Source organism: Phyllopteryx taeniolatus, chromosome 9, assembly GCF_024500385.1.
Source record: "Phyllopteryx taeniolatus isolate TA_2022b chromosome 9, UOR_Ptae_1.2, whole genome shotgun sequence".
Classification (NCBI taxonomy): Eukaryota; Metazoa; Chordata; class Actinopteri; order Syngnathiformes; family Syngnathidae; genus Phyllopteryx; species Phyllopteryx taeniolatus.
The window spans coordinates 31,564,832-31,585,786 of record NC_084510.1 but is presented as its reverse complement, the minus strand read 5'-3'; the positions used below and the strand labels follow the sequence as shown (position 1 = coordinate 31,585,786).

General features: G+C 51.7%; 3 protein-coding genes across 7 annotated transcripts; all 3 read left to right on the top strand.

Moving 5' to 3' along the window:
• The first annotated feature begins 668 nt into the window (after positions 1-668).
• Positions 669-5,823, top strand: cnbpb (CCHC-type zinc finger, nucleic acid binding protein b). 2 transcript variants are annotated; one of them, XM_061785549.1, is made up of 5 exons: positions 669-827; positions 2,261-2,423; positions 2,838-2,903; positions 3,448-3,646; positions 4,864-5,823. In XM_061785549.1, the coding sequence occupies exons 2-5, from the start codon at positions 2,318-2,320 to the stop codon at positions 4,979-4,981; spliced, it is 489 nt and encodes a 162-aa protein (XP_061641533.1). In that variant the 5' UTR covers positions 669-827; positions 2,261-2,317; the 3' UTR covers positions 4,982-5,823. The 2 variants fall into 2 exon arrangements, with proteins under 2 accessions (XP_061641533.1, XP_061641534.1); XM_061785550.1 differs by having other exon boundaries at positions 688-827; positions 2,269-2,423.
• A 135-nt stretch (positions 5,824-5,958) lies between these two features.
• On the top strand, positions 5,959-9,893 carry isy1 (ISY1 splicing factor homolog). The gene is made up of 11 exons (XM_061785548.1): positions 5,959-6,091; positions 7,338-7,360; positions 7,479-7,530; positions 7,627-7,692; positions 7,782-7,824; positions 7,898-8,010; positions 8,093-8,210; positions 9,074-9,196; positions 9,283-9,398; positions 9,515-9,610; positions 9,679-9,893. The coding sequence occupies exons 1-11, from the start codon at positions 6,089-6,091 to the stop codon at positions 9,784-9,786; spliced, it is 861 nt and encodes a 286-aa protein (XP_061641532.1). The 5' UTR covers positions 5,959-6,088; the 3' UTR covers positions 9,787-9,893.
• A 4,279-nt stretch (positions 9,894-14,172) lies between these two features.
• zgc:77375 (uncharacterized protein LOC402927 homolog) lies at positions 14,173-19,693 on the top strand. Of its 4 annotated transcripts, XM_061785534.1 has the most exons (9): positions 14,173-14,493; positions 14,960-15,181; positions 15,523-15,635; positions 15,739-15,832; positions 18,152-18,185; positions 18,243-18,414; positions 18,547-18,723; positions 18,838-18,997; positions 19,370-19,693. In XM_061785534.1, the coding sequence occupies exons 1-9, from the start codon at positions 14,308-14,310 to the stop codon at positions 19,535-19,537; spliced, it is 1,326 nt and encodes a 441-aa protein (XP_061641518.1). In that variant the 5' UTR covers positions 14,173-14,307; the 3' UTR covers positions 19,538-19,693. The 4 variants fall into 4 exon arrangements, with proteins under 4 accessions (XP_061641518.1, XP_061641517.1, XP_061641519.1 ...); XM_061785533.1 differs by having other exon boundaries at positions 18,152-18,414; XM_061785535.1 differs by lacking the exon at positions 14,960-15,181 and having other exon boundaries at positions 18,152-18,414.
• The last annotated feature ends 1,262 nt before the right edge of the window (positions 19,694-20,955 follow it).

Below are 20,955 nucleotides of genomic sequence, written 5' to 3'. Positions count from 1 at the left end.
TTGTTTTGTTTTGTTCCCCCCCCCCCCATTCCCAGTTGGAATTATTTTTGTACAACACAACGTATGCAAAGGTTATAGACTGAGTAGCTTAAAACTCACAAATGCCATGTTGCTGTTTAGCTGAGTTGAGTGGGAGGTACCTTGAATATTCATTGACAAAAGTACGTCACACTGAGCAATTTGAAAACCTGTCGTTTGTAAGCGGTTTTGCTGTTCAGAGGCTTTTGCATTCAATTGACAAAGCGGATGGATGTCAAACGCAAAGCAGGTCACATACTCATTTTGACATCTGTTATGCATGAAACCGTAGATGGGAAAACAAAGACAACTGAAACTGCAAATAAGACGAGCACTTACTCCCAAAAAAGAGAGCCTCCCACTTCCAGTGACTCCCAGAAAAGACAAATGCGCCTCTGAAGCTGCTTTGCCAGCCCCCGGCAGGAGGAGGAGGAAGACAATACATTAGGTACACTCGTGTTTGTGCTGCAATTGTATTTTTGGGGGTTGGGTGGAACGGATTAGCTGAATTTGCTTTGAGATACGCGCGTGGTCATGCAATGAATTCAACTCGGATATCAAGGCGCCAATATGACGTCTTGACAGCCTTCAAAACAGCCGAGGCGCACTTCAATGACGTCACGGTCGGGAAGGTCAACGTGCTAATGTTGCGATTTCCCACTGGCCGTGAATGCGTCAGTGCTGGTGCGTTGACATGTGCGCGGTGCTTGCGTGCCGTGTGCAGAAGAGCAGGAGCGCGACACGACGCAAGACAACGCAAGACTTTTCACGCCATTCGGACGGACGCTTTGGGGCACTTTGTCTGCGAGGTGAGTTCTCTTTCCGTGGGCCAAAGCGCTCGCCGTGAAACTCCCGCCATTATCATTGCAAGCGGGCTAACATGCTAGCATGTTAGCGTGCTCGGTGGCTAAGCGGCCACCGGGCCGCGGCGAGCCGCAGGCAGGCCTCCTCTTCGGGGCGGCCTGGAAGCGGCGTGAGGAGGAGAAGGAGGCTTCGACCGCCGCTTTTCTCATTGGACATCTTTTATTATTGTCACTTGATTGTGAATGTCGTTTGTTGACAGAACATGTTAGAAGTTGGATCAGGAACGACAAAGACGCGGCCCAGTGAATTTCCTTTTCCAAATCGATTACCGGCAACTGTCCCCAATTGTTGGCAATTGTGGAAAATTCTCAAGTGATCTATTTCTGAGTTGTAGTGTCCCAAATGGAGTTTTGTCAAGATGCTCATGACTTTTGGGGATATCTCGGATTTTTCTCGCATTGCTTAATTTTCCTTTTCCACGATGACGAGCACAAATGCATTTTAGTGCCCAAAGAGTTCCTCCTTTGTGCGTGCGCTTCTTTTCCAAGTTGTGTTCGCGTTCATGCCACTGGAGGGAGCCTCGTGACGATGTTACAATGAAATCGAGAAATCAGATTTTAAAAACTACAACAATTTCCATCCCTTTATTGAAAAACAGTAGATTCTTTTAAATCGAGCTCGCAGGAAGTGCACAAACAGATTATGATTCAGATGCTGGTTTGGTCCATAACGTCTGAAAATCGGCGACCATTGTATTCCAAAGTAAATGTGGATCTTTCCAAATGGCTTTGTTTTTTTGATAATCAGTTTGTTTTTGTAATAAACTTATTTACTGCTGAAAGGCTGGAATTCTAAGGATTGGACTATTTGAACTTAAGTTTCACAAGGTCTCTAAACCATTGATTGTCAAAAATCATTTTCACATCATCTGATAATCGCTTAGTTGTTGATGAATCGTTGCAATCACAAATGACAGAATGAAATAGAATGTGAACAATTGTTGCCACCTTTTTTGCTTCAGTTCAGTGGGCACTGTGCTCCTCCTCCCGGTGCGGCCGCCTCCCCGTTTCTTTTGTGATGTCGCTGCTTAAAGCGTTATAATACTGTGGCAGCCATGCTAGTTTTGTTAGCGCATCCCTGGCATTTTGCACGGTGTGTTAGCATGAAGCTAAAGAGACTTGATTAAGGCAAAGCTTTGTGCTTGATTTGAATGCAAAAGCCTGCTGCAGTCACTGTGTTTGGAATCCTTCACTCAGTCCTGACTCCCTCGTCGCCACAATGGGATTTTTCGGGAAGTATCTAGGTCCAGTCTGTAAAAATCCCTTTTGACGAGCTGTCTTTGCGGCACGTGTGCGATGACGTAAGCGTGATGCGCATCCTGATGATGTCCGGCTTGTTTATGACTTGCCGCGATGTTCTTTTTCATGTCTGCGATGAGCGCCTCAGGTCTTGTCGGGACGAGGCGGCGGCAGAGGACGACGACGAAGACGGCGAAATGAGCGGCGTGGAGTGCTTCGGCTGCGGTCGAGCGGGACACTGGATCAAGAACTGTCCCGACGCGACCAGGGGACAGGGCGGCAGGGGGCGCCCCAGCCCCAGAGGTAACCCGGCCGCGCGCGCCGGTCTTCGCTTTGTCGAGTTCGTTGTTTCATTTCGTGTCCGTGTATCTTGTCACGTCCGCGCGGTCGTTTCTATCGGTCGACGGGAATCCGAGCGTTTTCCGCCCTATTCGAATACATTCGTCGGGAATGTTTTTCAACGCGGAGGCGTGGGAGAGTTTCTGGCTCTGCCCGTGTATGAAATTCAGCTGACGGATGCCAGTCGATCGGCGCGGCTTTTGAGTCGAAGATCGAGATTAGGCGGGAAATCCCGGCTCGTACGAGCGAGGAAAAGGCGAACGCGTTAGACACCTAACGCTCCAAAATGGCTGCCAGCGATACTGGGAACTGGCTGGCAGTCGACGTTGTCATGTACGCGTTGCCACGTCCTCACTCGCACGTTCGTTTGTGTTTCAGATGTGTTTTGCTATCGCTGCGGCGAGCGAGGACATTTGGCCCGAGACTGTGAAAGGGCAGAAGACGGTGAGGACGCACACGCGCACACACGCAGGACACGCTTCATTCCTTGATTTGCATTCAAACCAAAAACTGTTGGCCTTTTTGAGGGGACCTAGAACACATTCCTGGCATTTGTGGCTTTCTTGAACATCCATCCATCCATTTTCAAGAGCGCTTATCCCGGTCAGGGTCGCGGGACGCCGGAGCCTATCCCAGCTGACTTCGGGCGAAAGGCGGACTACGCCCCGAACCGGTCGCCGGTCCGTCGCAGGGCACATATAGACACGGACGACCATTCGCACTCACATTCGCACCCTCACTGAACCCACGCTGCCCGCACCAAAGTCAGGCGTGTGTACCACTACACCAGCGGTGACCTTTCTTGAACATCTCTCCCAAATGATCAGATCAAAGAAAAGAAAAACAAATAAATAAACAAATGAACAAACGCTCGAGTTGATCATCATGATGGTCGCCGGTGGTTGTGTTCCGGAAGGTCCGGCAGCCGGCGTCGCCATCGCGTGAAAGGAGTTGTTGTCATGTTGTCTTGTTGTCTTGTTGTCGTCAGCGTGCTACAACTGCGGGCGCGTGGGCCACATCTCGCGCGAGTGCCAGGACCCCAAGAAGGAGCGCGAGCCGCTGTGCTACAACTGCGGCGAGGCGGGTCACGTGGCCCGAGAGTGCCGGCACGGCCACGAGCAGAAGTGCTACTCGTGCGGCGGCTTCGGCCACGTTCAGAAGGGATGCAGCAAGGCCAAGTGCTACAGGTGGGACGTCCCGCGCGCGCTAATCGGGCCGCTCCGGCGCTTTTCCTCAGCTTTATTTCGCACTTGAATTATTCGCACAAGCTTCAGGTTAGCGAAACAACCTTCAATCAAACGCAGATCTTTTTGTCTTCCTTTCCCAAACATGCAATAGAAAAGCATTCGACAATGCAAATATCCCAAACTGAAACCGTCGCTTCGAAAAGGAGTCTGAAGAAGTCGCCGGGAGAAGTTGCCATCAAAAAGTGCAACCCCAAACGAACAAACTACGATTTGGGGGGAAACCGCGGGTGTCCAAATATGATCGGTCTCATATTCTCCCAAATCGACGCGATTGGTCTTTGCAAACGTCTGCTGTTATTTTTACAAATGGAAGTGGCATGTAAATTGGACAGACCACGGAGAAGAGTCATGTGAACAAATGGCTAAGGAAATCGCAGCGGCTTTCAAAAGGGCCGCCTGTCGGACGCCGCGGGCGTGTCTGACGGATGCGCCGAAAGGAATCAAAGCCGCTGAGGGGATTCCGCCACGGCAGGAGGCTCAACTTCGACATAAGCACACCAGTCAACTTATCCTCGTTGTCGCCGAACGACAGCGGCGCGCTCGCAGGAAGTTAAGACGCTCGGCGCCGCCCGCTCGCTCGCTCGTATCAAGTTCGGGGAGCGTTTTCGGGCTGTGGCCGTCGTCGGCTTCCGTAGCGAGGCCCGCCTAACGCGTAACCACGGCACTTTGTACTTAAATAGCGGCGGAGGGAACTCGCGCTCGAAGCTATTCGCTGTGTTTTAGCCCCGCCCACAAAAGTGGGAAAATTCAACCGGTGAAAATGCTGCTTAAGCTCCATATGTCTCAACAATCCAGCACTATATTCTTGTGTGTTCTTCAAACGTTTTGAATGCATTTAGAACCAAATGACAGATTTCTGCTGAAGTGGCGGCAATGGAGTTTGTGTCTCGGTAGCGAGTAGAAAGCGTACCGTGATGCTGAGAAAAGACATCTTCTGGCACGGTATCAATTGCAGGCGGAACATTTGACTTGTGCAACTTTTGGCTCTTGACTATTTCTTTTAACTTTACAACAGAGACGAAAATCTGCAAATGTTTTGCAGATTTTTTGTTTCTTTGAATGTCAAACTGAGAATTCGTGGGCTTCGTATCAGCCAGCCCACGAATCGGTCGCCCCCCCCCCCGTACTGACTGCTTTTTGCTTTTTGTACGCACCAGGTGCGGCGAGATGGGCCACGTGGCCACGAACTGCGAGCGAGCGTCCGAAGTCTCCTGCTACAACTGCGGCAAGACGGGCCACCTGGCCAGGGAGTGCCCCGCGGACCAGGAGGCCTAGCGCCCGCCGTCTCAGGCCAGCTGGAGGAAACGGGGACTCTACAAGAACAAACTGTTGGGAGGCTTTGATTAGTAACAATTGAATGATTTCAACATTTGAAAGCTTGAGGAACCTCCCCGGACTAACCTTCTGCACACTCCTATTTACCTCTACCGTACTCTGATAAAGACGTTCTGTAATCTTAAACTCAAACATACAGTCATGTACACAGTTATTTTTGGATTTGTTTTAACAGTTTGGTTTTAGGCTCGGAATCCCACCCCGAAAAAAATGACAGCACAGACTCAAAATTCTGCAATATGGCAAATTCTTTTCTGTTTCCAAGTTGCTTTGTCCTGCTGTCAAATGCTAATAAAATATTCATCCATCCGTTTTCTGTCGCACTTCTCCTCACGCGGGTCGCGGGCGTGCCAGAGCCTCTCCCCGCTATCATCGGGCAGGAGGCGGGGTACGCCCTGAACCGGTTGCCAGCCAATCGCAGGGCACATACAAACAACCATTCCCACTCACAGTCGCACCTACGGGCAATTTAGAGTCGCCCAATTAATGCATGTTTTTGGGGATGTGGGAGGAAAGCGGAGTGCCCGCAGAAAAGCCACACAGGCGCGGGGGAGAACATGCAAACTCCACACGGGCGGGGCCGGGGATTGAACCCCGGTCCTCAGAACCGTGAGGCTGACGCTCTAACCGGTCGGCCACCAAATAAAATATTCTGTTTTTTACATTCAGTGAAAACCATCAAGTTGAACAAATGTTATTTTTGTACAAGATGCCACATGGCTGCAAAATGTCATTTGTCGGTGGCGGCAATAAAGTGGAGGAGGAACGTCTGACTGCTTCAATTATTGGTTACGTTGTGCATTTTTTTCCGTTCGTGTCCGAATGAAATCCGAATGTTATGAAATCAATTTTCACACTCGTGCCGTGAAGTCGCGACGCTGCATTCTATTTACCTCCTATAGGGGGCAATGATCTGAGGACCAGGAGTCGAAGCCGGAAGTAGTGGAAGTTGTTGTCAGGCATTTCCTGTGTTTTCGACCTTTTCATCCACAAGACGATTAGTTGGTCATTTAGCCCGTCGATAACTTCTACAATTACACAGCAGCGATGGTAAGAGCTACATCTAGTCTTCACTTATACACATTTCAATGAAATAATATGTGAACCACTCGCTAACCAGCTAGCATAGCGTTGTTTCGACTATATCGACTGCAGCAGTGACGAGTTAGCGCTAGTAGCGTCGTAAAAGCTTTTGTTGTCTCAATTATGAGCCGAAGCTTTCACAGAGTTGAAGTGTTGAAGGCAAAGCGTTTGTCCGGCTTGTCGGAGGCCTTGCCGCAACTCAGTCGCTCAGCAGATGTTAAATCCTCACACTTATCAGCCGAGCGTGGTGCGCATTTTCTGGTACAGGTGACACGGTTCTTCGCGTCTGCGTCATGAACCCCCCGACATGACGCCACGTGGGAGCAAATCCAAATCCACTTTCTTCTCTCTCTCTCTCTCTCTCTCTCTCTCTCTCTCTCTCTCTCATCTCCATCCATCCATTTTCTATCGTGCTTCTCCTCACGCGGGTCGCGGGCGTGCTGGAGCCTATCCCAGCCGTCTTCGGGCGAGAGGCGGGGTACGCCCTGAACCGGTCGCCAGCCAATCACAGGGCACATAGAAACAAACAACCATTCACATCTACGGGCAATTTAGAGGCCTCAATGAACCTAGCACGCATGTTTTTGGGATGTGGGAGGAAATCGGAGTGCCCGGAGAAAAGCCACGCAGGCCCGGGGAGAATTTGAACACGGGTGCTCAGAACTGCGAGGCGGATGTGCTAACCGGTCGTCCGCAGCGGACGAGCAGGAGAAGATGCACTGGCAAAACAGATGACCGTGAGCTTCAGCGGATTAGCATACAGAAGATTCAAAAATCTAGCAAAGGTCCAGAAAGAGTGGAATGAGGCGGTATGCGTCATATGACACACACACACACACACACATATATATATATATATATATATATATATATATATATATATATATATGTGTGTATATATATGTATATGTATTGGACGTCTGGGTCGGTAAACGAAGCGCACTTTTGCTTCAATGTGCTCAGATGAACCTTTTTAGAGAAGGTGCGTTCCATTTGTTTGCCCAATTGTACAGGGATCATATTCATATTAATAATTTCTATTTCATGGCCACAAATGAGCATTTTGTGTGTCAAACCTATATTGTGACCACAATGGAAAGATGTTTTTGTCATGTCTGGGCTCCATGGTCAGCAAATCAAAATATTGTTGGTCGTCAATGACTGGGAAAAAAAGTTAATTGTTGACACAACTGAAACTTTTGTCTTCCCGCAGGCTCGAAATGCTGAGAAGGCCATGTGAGTATACACACACACACACACACGGCACACGACACGCATGTGTCGCACGTGTCGTGTCAGTCGGGTGATGCACTTGTAAGATGTGTTGTTGTTGGTGTTTTTCTTCTATTTTCAGGACGGCCTTGGCTCGATTCCGACAAGCTCAGCTGGAGGAAGGAAAAGTCAAGGTCACAATTCACTCGCACCTTTCCTGCACTTGACTTATTTTACTCTTGAGGAGAATTTGACTGTGTGTGTGCGTGTGTGCGTGTGGGTGCACACAGGAGCGTCGACCCTTCCTGGCATCTGAGTGCAACGACCTTCCTAAAGCTGAGAAGTGGAGGAGACAGGTTGCTTGTTTGCATATCAACACGCAACATACTGACGTGTTGATGTCATCCACTGAAAACGTGTGTGTGTGTGTGTGTGTGCGCTTCAGATCATCAGTGAGATTTCCAAAAAAGTGGCTCAGATCCAAAATGGTGAGTTGAAGCAGACGCAGCGTGATGCCCGCCCGCCCGTCTTGACCTGTCCCCTCTGTTTGCGCGTACGCAGCGGGCCTGGGCGAGTTCAAGATTCGAGATCTGAACGACGAGATCAACAAGCTGCTGAGGGAAAAGCGCCACTGGGAATATCGCATACGGGAACTGGGAGGCTCGGACTACAAGGTCGGTTGGCACGTGCCCGCCCTGCCGCGCCTGCCCGTCGCTCATCACGAGAATTGTGTGCGTGTCTCTCCCTCCGCCTCAGCGCTTCGGGCCCAGGATGCTGGACCACGAGGGGCGGGAGGTTCCCGGGAACCGGGGCTACAAATACTTTGGGGCGGCCAGAGATCTGCCCGGCGTCCGAGAACTCTTTGAGAAAGAACGTACGTACGCACGCATGCACACGCGCGCTCGGCGCCGGTGGTTGTCAACTGTGGGCAGCGGACAGGCGATACAAATGCCGGGGGGTCCGCGGCGGTAGCGTCGTCCGTGTTTGAGGGTTCCGAACGGCGCGCGATGAACCGGTTGGCGCAGCGGCGTAAGAAAACGCACGCGGTCGCTCGGCACAAGAACGAACGCTTGGATTCTTTGGTATTCGTCGAGTGTTTTTCATCCCCGAAGTTAGGGCAACTCCGACTAGACGACCGGCTCGGTGTGGATTAGCGACAAATTGTGTTTGTAAGCAGAAAGCCCAGGACGCCTGTCCGGTGGAATGACCCGAGTGGATCTGACCTCAACCTGATTTTGACAAACGTTGTGACGAGTGAGGCGCCCAACCGGAACCCGAGGCTGAAAACTGAAAGAAATGACTTTGCCGACCACGAGTCAAATTGCGTTCTGGCTACGATGAGCCGTCGGCCGATAGAAATGCACTCCCGCGAAAATTGGCCTGGAAAAAACCGATGCTGAGAACGCTTATTGCGGCATATTCCGTCATTGGATTCCAACAATTCTGACAAGATCATCCGTAATCGGAATCGTCAATAAACGACAGCTTGGATCTGTTTCTTTTCTGTATCCTTTTTCACTCCTGCAAAAGCGCCCGCGAGTCGGCGACAATCGGAAAACGTCGGCCCGGTTGACGACCGCTGCCGCGCGCCACGTACGGGAAGGTCGCGTCGCGTCACGTACCGCCGCGCACGCTTTTTGGGCGCGTGGGGGTCTTTTTTTAATGTATGTCTGGTTTGTGTGTGTGTGCCCATCGTGTCTTTTTCTCGCGTGTTGTGTGGCGCGTGTCGCCGGCCAGCCGCCCCCGAGCTGCGCAAGACTCGCGGCGAGCTGATGAAGGACGTGGACGCCGAGTACTACGGCTACCGAGACGAAGACGACGGCGTCCTCGTTCCTCTGGAGATGCAGCACGAGAAGCGAGGTGGAGGTTTTGTTTCCTTTTGAACACCCCGTCGTCATTCACCACGGCTCTGAAACGCGCCCCCGTGCCCGTGTGCCCGTGTGCAGCCGTGTCTGAGGCGGTACACAAATGGAGGACGGATCGCGAATGTTTTCCTTCTGGAGTTGAAGTTCGGCAAGAGGAAGAAGACGAGCCCGGCATCTACAGTGTGGACAACCGGGAGGTCGGCTCTCCTTTTAACCCGTTCTGAGCTTCGGAAGAATTCTCGAGTCACGTGACGTCGAGCGCCGCTAATGCCGCGCCGTGTGTGCGGTTTTACTTTTTGTGTGCCGTGTGCAGCCCGATGAGGACGACGACTGCGTGGAGGACAACCTGGAGGAGGAGGAAGGGGGCGTGGCCTTCTTCACGCACACGCCCGTTCCCTCGCAGAAAGAGGTAACGCGCACGCACGCGCGCACGTCTCGTGTGCGTGTGGACTCACATTCGAGGTGTGTGTGTGTCAGGTGGAGGAGGCTCTGGTGCGCAGGAGGAAGATGGAGCTGTTGCAGCGCTACGCCAGCCAAACTCTCCAACAACAAAGTCAAGAAGCCAGAACGCTGCTGGGACTGTAACGCGCACGTACGCACACGCACGCGCGGCAATCGCGTCGTCATGGCGACCGCGTTCGTTCCCGCCGGCTTTTGGATTTGTTTGTTTTTCAATAAAAGTTTGCGATGGCCATTTTGTAACGTTCGGAAGACATTTTGTGTGATGTCGTCGTCCCTTTTAAAAGCGAATGTCACAAATGTTAAGATAGCATCGATCGTTCGGTGAAAGCACATCGCAAAGGTCGCTTCGATCCAATTCAAGGCGAGACGAGCGAGAGCCACTCTGCAGAAATGCGCAACGCTTCCCGACGAGCGAGCGCGAGAGGAAGTTCAAAGTTGGCCAACGATGCGAGCGATGGATTTATTCGTCGCATCAGACCTCTCGCGTGACAAAAGGAGCCGCTAACGTTAGCCTCTGCTGCCGTTTGCCGCTTCTCGGCCCCCCCCCCGGACCCCTCTCCGATGTATTTTCTTTTATTTTTGGGGCCCCGCCTTTTTCACGCTTTTGGTGTTTGCACACATTTAGCTTTCACCGGCCACCTGAAACGATGCGGCCACAACCGGGGGCCATTTTGATTCACGTCCGGTCAACCACAGCAGTGCCTTGACATCTGTGAGTTACCTCTAATAACTCGTATCTCAAAACCAAGTCAATGCAAATGCAATGAAAGTGTTGCAGCGCCCCAAAAGACACCCGCGTTGTTTTCAACCTTCATCCGTCCACTTTGTGTGGCGCTTCTCCTCCCGCGGGTCGCCCAGCGATCTTGTTTCTAAAAACGACAGGTGGCGTTATATTGTCAAATATGCTCATAAAAACAGAATTGAAGACAATGTCAAAATGACCCTTTTCTGTTATGAAGCGTAATCAATCCAAAAGTCTGACGCATGCAAATGAGCCGTCCCTTTAAATGTGGCGTGCGCCCCGCCCCCCTTCCTCGCCCTCTTGCGTCTCATCGGCACTCTCGAAACGTTTGCCCGCGGGGCTTTTCCGAGTGCGCCGACGCACACGCTTCCCAACATTTGACGTTCAGTTCGTCTTGAGCTCCCCAATGTTCGCCGCCGCCTTCGGTGGGCGCGATCTCTTGCGCACAGCTTGAACTTGTTTTTCAAGTGTCAACCAACCCGCCTGGCGTGGTCGTTTCTTATTGTCGTGTTCTGTCCATTGCTGTGGCCTTTTCCACGGCATGCTTGAAGGAGGCCGCGCTTGTTTCAAATGCACCGCGCGTCTTCGTCTTGGTTTCCAACGGACGGCTAGCGGAACGATCGGCTGCGCGCTTCCACAACACCGCGTACACTTTTGTTTGAGACATCGCATGACAGACTTTTCCTAACCTCGAACAAAATGTGCAGCTCGAACTCTCTTTTTTGAGGAACATTGGCTCATTACGTCACCGTGTTGCCGCGGTTACCTTGAAAAAGGAACTTGCTTTACCAATGACTTCAGCTTTCAAGTAACTTGTTTTCCAAAGTAGCAAAGGTAGATTACAAGTAACTTTTTCCGATTACTTTCAGCAGCTGCCAAGTGGCGGGAATATATATCGCTTATCCGCAGTACAAAAAGAGCACGAGCTGAACCGCAGCCGTCGCTTGCTAATCGGGTTACAGAATCGTCATCCGCCGAAATGTTAGTCGAGTCGAAGCCACCGGAAACGAGCGACTTAACAGTGTAAACGAGCACACCGTTCTCAAGTAAACTTCTCTCAAGACTCTTAACTGATAAACAGACAGACAATAGCAACGCTGCGTATTGTTCCTTTCCCATTGTACGGGGGTCCATGAAGGCAACCCACCATGGTCATTTTGATGCGAAGAGGGAGAAAACGTTTTGGTTCCCGGCGGCAAGATGACGCGGCAGTTGAAGACGTTCACCGCCATTGACGGCCTTTTTTGACGTGAAATATCCACGTTCGCCGGCGAGGCTGCCAGTGAATTTCATTCGCAAAGCTGCGGGCGATCGCCGGGGGAGGAGAAGCGCTTACTTCCGTCAACCGGCACACGAGTTGAGCGCTAGACTCCGCACCGAGTTGTTTGCTCTCGCTTTTCATCGGTAATGTTATTTCGGCTAAGTATCGCGAGTCCTTACCTCCGTGACGATTTCGCAATGAACAAGTAACCCGCGACGCATGGCGCGCTCAACACGCCAGAAAAACTCTATTCTTAATGTGTAAATAAAACGGTAACAACAATCAAATACAGCTTTTATGTATGAGGACGGCGTTGGCAGGCAACAAGAGAGCGAGAGGAAGAGCAAAGGGAAGCTTGACGGATGTCGTGAGGGCAGTCGGTGTCGCAGAGGAGGAGGCGGGACGACGCGCTAAAGGGACAAGCCCGAAGGAAAAGAAGAAGAAGAGTCAATACGCCTTGGACTAAGACTCAAGGAAAATAACAAACATAGTGTGGCGACAGTGAAGGCGTGCATTTCTGCGCATTTTGAATATTTTCTGCACCTTCGCTGTGGGCCGCATGATCAACGGCGAGGCGCCAGTCGCCGTCCACGATACGTCGGGCGAGAAGCCGTCAAATGCGTTCGGACGGATGAGCTGCCGCTTCTTCAAATGACGACCTTGTTGACGATCATCGCTTTGATCAACTAAGTCGCTGTAATCTCGTCCAGTAGCGCGGCGCATATCATGAGATGACATCATTTGTCGCCGTCATCCATGACATTCCTGGGAGAAAATGGGACTTCTGGAACTTTTCATGGTTACAATTTCAGTTGCATTTTTTTCCCCGTCTCTTCCTCCTCGTAAAGCCGACGCTCGCGATCGGCTCTCCTTGGTCGTGTGCCATTCTGCCGCAGCGGCAAACGTGACCGATTTCCCCCCAATATGACCTCAACTTGCCAACTCTGTTATCTGAGATTTGGAAAAGCTTCGACTCATCGTTCCGCTTTTGAACCCACGAAGGAACATTGATTCCTGAACACTTTCTTGACTTTTTCATGGACCGTTCACGTGTCTGATTTGTCAAATAGAGCAATATCGTCGAAATTGTGCACATTTGTCATTAGGCCGACATGGTGTCATGTTTTCGTGCTCATATAAAGCAACAAACATTTTGGAGGATGGATTTCCATGTCGACGTGTTTGGTTATCAGTGTCTGATTTGTGTAAAGAGAACTGTGCGCTCAAGTCCAAAATAATGCTCCGTATGCTCGGAATGCGCTTCTTTCAAGGAAACATCCGACGGTCCCGTCGACGCGTTCGTTCCAAGTCAACCTTCCAACGTAACGAGCGATATTAGTTTGAGAAAGTCTTTGGAAGGGTTCCACTGTGACTCCCTTTCCAACAGCGTAACTTGGAATTGTCATCTTCCCGACACTGTTTGGAATGCAACTTAGTTGCTTTTAACGCCGAGTAATCAGTCAAGTTAGTGTCTTTTTCCAGGTAACCGTGGCAACGCGGCCTCCGAGACGCTCGGACGGCCGAGCGTGCGTGTCGCTCTTTGTCACGCGTCTCCAATGCGGCGGCTGACGGCTTGATCGGCGGCATGTGACGCGGGGGCGCGTGCGGCGAGGGCTCGCGCGTGACGGCCGACTAACCCGAGTCAGCAGCTTTCAATCGGACGACGCGCAGCACAAGCGCGCCTTTGTTCGTCTGCGCTGTGAAACGCGAAGAATGTCGGACGAGCGCGACGCGCTACACCGCGCTTGGCGTTTCGTTCGTAGTCGACGAACAAACGCGTTAGCATTTAGCCCGTGAGATGATTTCCATGCTAACGCGCGGTCACTGTGACGCTAGCTGGCAGTAAAGACAAAGAGAAAGTCAAGAGATTCTTTCTTTCGTGCACTTGAGACACTTTGGGAGCTACCGCTTGAAACAGTTTCTCACCAGCAAAACGGTGCCGCGTCGCACACCTCGCGGTCCGGCTCGAGTCGCCCCCGCCATAGAAGAACTTCAACGGTTGTCGTATGCTGCGCCTACACCCTAAAAGGCATCTGACCACTTTAGAGTGCCTCATTGTCGGCCGTGAGTGGACGCACATCACACAGGGAAAGGTGGGCAAGAGCGCGTGCGTGTCTGCGCCTGTGAGAGTGACCGCGTGCGACGTAGTCCGTTTAGAGCGCCTCGTTGTCGCAGTGTGGAAAAGCCTCGCCGCAACCGGCCGGTGGTTTTCCAGCCGGCGGAGTGTTTTTGTTTTTGTTTTTTGTTTGTTGTTGGGGCGGCTCAGACGAGTTGCTGCGGGTAATGAAGGAACACTGCCGATTTTCAGATTTGGCAGGCTTGTTAACAACTCTTCAATTTCCGAGCCATGAAGTTTCATTCCACTCAAATGTGCGCAAGCGCTTCGAGTTTTGCTGGGACCGACCAATCGGAGCCCAGAAAAAATACCGACGTCGTCCATGCGAACGAACTCGAAATGTGATCGATGAAAGAAACGGTCCAATTGTTCTTTTCCGTTCCACGTGACCGGGATTGGGTTGCCGTGGCAACGCGCAGGCCGCGATCGGATTGGACCAAAAACATACAGGACGGAAGCGGCTAATTGAAAGGTGGAAAAGTGAAAGCGGGGCTCCCGTGTGGTCCCGCGGCTCGCGGCGCCCCGATGGCTGCCACGTCCCGACGTGAACGGGCGGTAGCCCCGCCCGTGGCGATGACGTCACACCGAAGCCTCTCTCATAAGGGCAGCGGCACCGCGACAGTCGTCGTCGTCGTCGTCGTCATGTGGGCTCCACGCCTCCGGCACGCGCTCAGGGCCGCCGCGGCCGCGCGCTCCGCCGTCGCCAGGCAGGTTAGTGCGCGCGCGCGAGACGAAGAATTTCAAACAAACCGCGATCATCATGATTTGAACGCCGGAAGCTCGCGGTTTTCACTTCATCGTTCGAGCTGTCCGGAATTGGATTTGTTAACGCAAACAATTCGGCGAAATCCAAACAATGTGAAAGACCGAAAGCGACGACCTCCACAAGACGAGCCGCCTCGACGGGTCTGCGCTTTGGACTCCGGGCGGAGCGGCGGCTGCGACTTGTGGAGTCGTCGCGACCATTTGGCCTCTCTTAAGCGCGCGTCGAGTTTTTTCGCGCAGACGGCTTAGGCTTCTTGGAATCCGACTTAACGGCTCCGCATGTTCGAGTTCGGTCTTGGAGGGCGAGCGACGCCGATCTGACGGCGTCCGCGCCGAGCGCCGTCAGATCGCCGTGTTGCCGGCAAGGCGGGCGGGCGCTGAAGCGGGCGTGTGCCGTGCGGTGCCATCGCAGCGTCACGGCGAGGCGGGCGAGGCGGGCGAGGCGGGCATCCTGCTGGACGTGGACGGCGTGCTGCTGCGCGGCGGTCGCGTCATCCCGGCGGCCCGACGAGCCTTCCGGAAGCTGCTGGACGCCGACGGCCGCTTCCTGTTTCCCACAGTCTTCGTCACCAACGCCGGAAGTTGTCAGCCGCAACGCAAAGCGCAACAGCTGTCGGCGCTGCTGGACGTGCGGGTGGGCGTGGCCTCGTTCCTCTTTGGTGTGCTGACTGTTTGTGGGTGTGCTGCTTTTACGTGTGCCTCGCAGTCGTGAGGTTGCGGGTTCGACTCCCGGCCCGCCCGTGTGGCGTTTGCATGTTGTCCCCCGTGCCCGCGTGGCTTTTCTGCGTGCCCTGCGATTGGCTGGCGAGCAGTTCGGAGAAAACGGATGGACGGATGGATCTCTTTCAGTGTGTTTATTGTGTGTCTGTTTTGGTGTCTATATATAGTGTTTTTGCATGCGTCTATTTTGTGCGTGTTTCGTGCGTTTCCCGTGTTGTGACCGGAGCGTGCGTGCGTGCGTGCGTGCGTGCGCAGATCAGTCCGGATCAGGTGGTTTTGTCGTACAGCCCTCTGCGGATGTTGTCGAGCTTCCACGACAAGCGCGTGCTGGTGTCGGGCCAGGGACCCGTCTCGGACATCGCCCGCTCGTATCCTCGCGCGGCCCGCCTTTGAAAATGTACCGCCGCGCATTGTACTGCGCGTTGTACCGCGGCGTACTTGAGTGTGGTGACCCTTGACCCCGCGACTCAGTTTGGGCTTCAAGAAGGTGGTGAGCGTGGAGAAGCTTTGCGAACAGCACCCCCTGCTGGACATGGTCGACCACAACAGGAGACCCCGACCGCCCGTATGTACACCGCCGCACGAAGTACACAAAGTACACGAAGTACACGACACGCGCGATACTCAGAATCGGGATGACAATCCTCTTTCTTTGCCAAGTTGCGGACTGCCTTTGTTTATACCGAAACAACAAAATATTTGGCACGTTGAAACTAAAAATCAAAGTATCAAGTACGTTTTAAGTTCAAACTAGATGTTTCAAGTAAAAAGTACACGTACACATACAACGCCTGCATGTACGAGCCCGATTCCAATGAAGTTGGGACGTTGTGTTAAACAAATGAAAACAGAACACAGTGATTTGCAAATCGTGTTCAACCGATATTTCATCGAAGACACTACAAAGACGAGATATTTCATGTTCAAACTGATCAACTTGATTGATTGTTTGGAGCAAATAATCATGAACTTGGAATGTTTTGGCTGCAACATGTTCCGAAAAAAGTGGCACAAAAGACTGAGAAAGTTGAGGAACGCTCATCCAACACGTGTTTGGAACATCCCACAGGTGAACAGGCGGCTGCCGTGATTGGGTAGAAAAGGAGCTTCCCTGAATTGCTCAGCCATTCACAAGCAAAGATGGGGCGAGGTTCACCTCTTTGTCAACAAGTGCGTGACAAAATAGTCCAACAGTTTCAGGACAATGTTCCTCAACGTACAATTGCAAGGAATTGAGGGATTTCGTCATCTACGCTCCATATCATCATCAAAAGGTTGAGAGAATCTGGACAAATCACTGCATGGAAGCGGCAAGGCCGAAAACCTTCGATCCCTCGGGCGGCACCGCATCAAAAACCGACATCGATGTGTAAAGGATGTCACCGCATTGGCTCAGGAACACTTCAGAAAACCGATGTCAGTAAATACAGTTCGGCGCTACATCCGTAAGTGCAACTTGAAACTCTACTATGCAAAGCAAAAGCCATTTCTCAACAACACCCAGAAACGCCGCCGGCTTCTCTGGGCCCCGAGCTCATCAAAGTGGAAAATTGTTCTGTGGTCCGACGAGTCCGCATTTCAAATTGTTTTTGCAAATTGTGGACGTCGTGTCCTCAGAGCCAAAAGAGGAAAAGAACCATCCGGACTGTTATGGAGGCAAAGTTCAAAAGCCAGCATCTGTGATGGTATGGGGCTGTGTTAGTGCCAATGGCATGGGGAACTTACCCATCTGTGAAGGCACCATTCATGCTGAAAGGTACAAACAGGTTTTGGAGAAACATATGCTGCCATCCAAGCGATGTCTTTTTCATGGACGCTCCTGCTTATTTCATCAAGACGATGCCAAACCACATTGTGCACGTGTTACAACGGCGTGGCTTCATCGTAAAAGAGTGCGGGTACTAGACTGGCCTGCCTGCAGTCCAGACCCGTCTCCCATTGAAAACGCGTGGCGCGTTATGAAGCGTCAAATACGACAACGGAGACCCCGGACTGTTGAACGGCTGAAGCTGTCCATCCAGCAAGAATGGGAAAGAATTCCACCTGCAAAGCTTCAACAATGAGTGTCCTCCGTTCCCAAAGGTTTATTGAATGTTGTTGAAAGAAAAGGTGACGTAACACCGTGGTCAGCATGAGCCTGTCCGTCCCAGCTTTTTGGGAACGTGTTGCCGCCATAACATTTACATTTAAAAGTTCATGATTATTTGCTCAAAACAATCAAGTTGATCAGTTTGAATATGAAATATCTTGTCTTTGTAGTGTATTCAATGAAATATCGGTTGAACATGATTCGGAAATCATTGGATTCTGTTTTGATTGATGTTTAACACAACGTCCCAAGGCGGCCGACTGGTTAGCGCGTCCGCCTCACAGTTCTGGGGACCGGGGTTCAAATCCCGGCCCCGCCTGTGTGGAGTTGGCATGTCGTCCCCGTGCCCGCGTGGCTCTTCTCCGGGCACTCCGCTTTCCTCCCACATCCCAAAAACATGCGTGCGAGGTTGATTGAAGACTCTCAATTGCCCGTAGGTGCGAATGGTTGTTTGGTTGTTTGTTTGGATGTGCCCTGCGATTGGCTGGCAACCCGCCAACCCAGGGTGTACCCCGCCTCCTGCCCGAAGACAGCTGGCTTAGGCGACCCGCGTGAGCAGAAGCGGCTCAGAAAATGGATGACAACGTCCCAACTTCATTGGAATTGGGCTTGCACGAAGTCTAAAGTATGTGTCGAGTAAAAAAAAAAGTATAAAACACATGAACGTACAAAGTGTATCTAAAATGCATGTTTCAACGTAAAAAAGGCACGCATCCAATCAGCGTACAAAGTATGGAGCACACGTTTGAAGTCTAAAGTACACGTGCGATGGCTGAAGGCCGTTTTGCGTTTCAGTCTGAGCTTCAGCCGGAGTCGGCCCAAATTGAAGGTAAGAGCCGCCGGTCGCGCAAAACGTCCACGCCGATCACGTGTGGCGTTCTCGCAGCCGTGGTGCTGTTCGGCGAGCCGGTGCGCTGGGAGACCAACCTGCAGCTGCTGCTGGACGTGCTGCTGACCGACGGCCGCCCGTCCCGCGCCTACCGGCCGCCGGCGGTCCAGCTGCCGGTTCTGGCCTGCAACCTGGACCTGCTCTGGATGGCCCGGGCGCCCTCGCCGCGGTAAGAGCGCAATAGGTGAAATCCGCAAAGTAGCCACCGCGTCCTTTTTGGCTTCTCGCAATATACGCTATTTGAAAGCGGACTCGCACGCGGATCACGTGAGCGCTTTTGTGCGTTTGCCTGTGTTGCCAGTTTGGGCCACGGCATGTTCCTGCTGTGCTTGGAGTCGGCCTACAAGAAGTTGACGGGCGCCGAGTTGCGCTACGAGGCGCTGCTGGGGAAGCCCGGTCTGCTCACGTACCGCTACGCCCGGCGCGCGCTCACGCGCAGCAACCGCCACCGCGAAGTCCAAACCATCTACGCCATCGGGTAAGCACATCGGCTTCTGTAAACATGTGCTTACACGTTTATTGTTCTAACAAGAGAATGTACGACGACAACAAGATTACAAAAGTGTTTGTTTCTTTTTCTGCTGCTTTTCAGCGACAACCCGATGACGGACGTTTACGGCGCCAACCTTTACGATCGCTACCTGGCTCGGCAGCACAAGCGCGCGAGGCCGGCGACGGGAAGTCAGGCGGGCGCGGCCGAGCCCGACGAGGAGGAGCCGGCGCCGCCCGCCGCTCGCTGTCGATCCGTCCTGGTAGGTGGCGACCCCCGCGCGTGCGCTCGAGGTCGACGACGTGGCGCTCTCGAGCTAAGGCTCAGCTAGCTAAGCGCACGCCGGCAGTTGCGACAAATGCGAAGGAAGCTCTCAGTTCTTCTGGAGCGGGGGCGGGGCCACTCACGCCGGAATGCAAAGTGTGCGATGCGGCGCCCTTTTTTGTCCGATCCGATCCGATTTCCGATTGCTAATCTGCCCGCAACCTTCGCAATCGCGAGCGCTGGCCCGCATAACGAAAAACTAGATTCGGGTTGCAGCTCTTGAATATTATCGGATACAAATTGATTTTGCATTTGACTGTTTATCGGCCGATTATCGATGTTTATTTGCACGGCTGCGCGCTGTCGTCAGGTGTGCACGGGGGTCTACGGGCGTCCGTCGGCGTCGGCCCCGGCCCCGGAGAGCGTCTTCCTGCACGGCCACCGGGACATGACGGCGGAGGCGGGCCTGGCGGAGCCCAGCTACGTGGTGGACGACGTGGAGGCGGCCGTGGACCTGGTGCTCCGGCGCCACCTCTGACGGGAAGGCCGCGGTCCGGATCGGAACCCGCAACTTCAGAAGCGTGCGATGGGGGTCGGATGCGCTGCACAAAATGCAATATACGTCAGTGCCTTCCAAATGTCTCCCCTGTTGAAATGAAGGAAATACAATTGCTTGGCTCCAAAAACACCAAAAGTTGTTTTGTTTTTATATCGGGAAAACTGCACTCAACAGTGCAGTGCTGTACTGTGTACGAACACCCAGTACAGCACTAAACACAACTGTGCCTCATGTATTCATCAGCAATTGGCAAACTTGCGTGATAGCGCCACCAACTGGTATTGTCCTTCCACTACAAGGAAACGAGAATGGATGGCTGCCGGATGGCGCCATCTAGCGGTGGGGGTCTTTCGCTCGTATCTCAAGACGAAAAATGGTCAAGTGACGACTTGTATCTTGTGCTAACCAGATGTGCTAACCAGTCATCTACGGTAAATATGAACAATTATATTTATTATAATCATAAAGCAGTAAATATTAATTAGAATAAAGCAGACTGATTATCGTTGTTTGTCATCAAAATAAATATCAACATTTTTGCCCATTTTCTGACATCTTACGGTCCAAATCAGTAACAGCATCGTGATCAATTGATGGTTGTCATTTTCCGAACTGTCAATTTGAAATAATGTCCCGCTTTTAAATAAAGGGATGGAAATTTGAAAGTGTCTTTAATCCAAAAAGTTCTCGAGACACCACTGTATTAATATCCATTCCTGGATATTCGGGTCGGGGAACAAAACTCATAACTCTTTGTATCCAAAATACAGATAAGAAACTACTCATTTGTGGCTTAATTGTCGTTCCGCGATCAACCTGGACGTCCGGCTCAACAAATGGAGCGCACCTTTGCAGCCGTCGTCCAATAGGTTTGCTCCATTTGCTTACCAAGCGGTCCAGGAGTGGTTGGAAAAGGATTTAGCTATTGTGGCCACAAGGTCACGTGATGGCCGGGGCGCTACACGAAACACAAGCCTCACAAAACAACTTTTGATTCTAATTTAACTCCTTTTTAGCAAACTTAAAAAAAAATAATACAATAACCTAACCGTGTCGCTAATGTGACACTTCACGCTAAATACTGTATTCATGTTGTGTACAAGCTAGTATACAAGTGTGTGTATATATACATGTATATATATATATATATATGCACATGGTATTTGTTTTATATGGATGTTTATTGTACTTGATTTGAAAGCATTTTCAATCCCAAAAAATAATAAGTGAATGTGGTGCGAATGTTCTGTTTTGAATTTGCCTTTCCTCAAAGGTTGCGCTCAACAAAAAGAAAACGGAAGTGGTTCATCAATGGAACGTAGTTTCTTCCAAGATTCATTTGAATAAGAGAGAAATATGTCCTTAACAAGTCGCAAATCGTGACACAAGAGCCTTTG

Coding starts and splice junctions, on each gene's coding strand:
- cnbpb (XM_061785549.1), top strand. CDS start 2,318: ATGAGCGGCGTGGAGTGCTTCGGCTGCGGTCGAGCGGGACACTGGATC. Junction 2,424..2,837: donor GGGGCGCCCCAGCCCCAGAG/GTAACCCGGCCG, acceptor TTTGTGTTTCAG/ATGTGTTTTGCTATCGCTGC. Junction 2,904..3,447: donor CTGTGAAAGGGCAGAAGACG/GTGAGGACGCAC, acceptor TGTTGTCGTCAG/CGTGCTACAACTGCGGGCGC.
- isy1 (XM_061785548.1), top strand. Junction 7,693..7,781: donor CTGAGAAGTGGAGGAGACAG/GTTGCTTGTTTG, acceptor TGTGCGCTTCAG/ATCATCAGTGAGATTTCCAA. Junction 9,399..9,514: donor ACAGTGTGGACAACCGGGAG/GTCGGCTCTCCT, acceptor TGCCGTGTGCAG/CCCGATGAGGACGACGACTG.
- zgc:77375 (XM_061785533.1), top strand. CDS start 14,308: ATGGCTGCCACGTCCCGACGTGAACGGGCGGTAGCCCCGCCCGTGGCG. Junction 14,494..14,959: donor GCTCCGCCGTCGCCAGGCAG/GTTAGTGCGCGC, acceptor GTGCCATCGCAG/CGTCACGGCGAGGCGGGCGA. Junction 18,998..19,369: donor CTCGCTGTCGATCCGTCCTG/GTAGGTGGCGAC, acceptor CGCTGTCGTCAG/GTGTGCACGGGGGTCTACGG.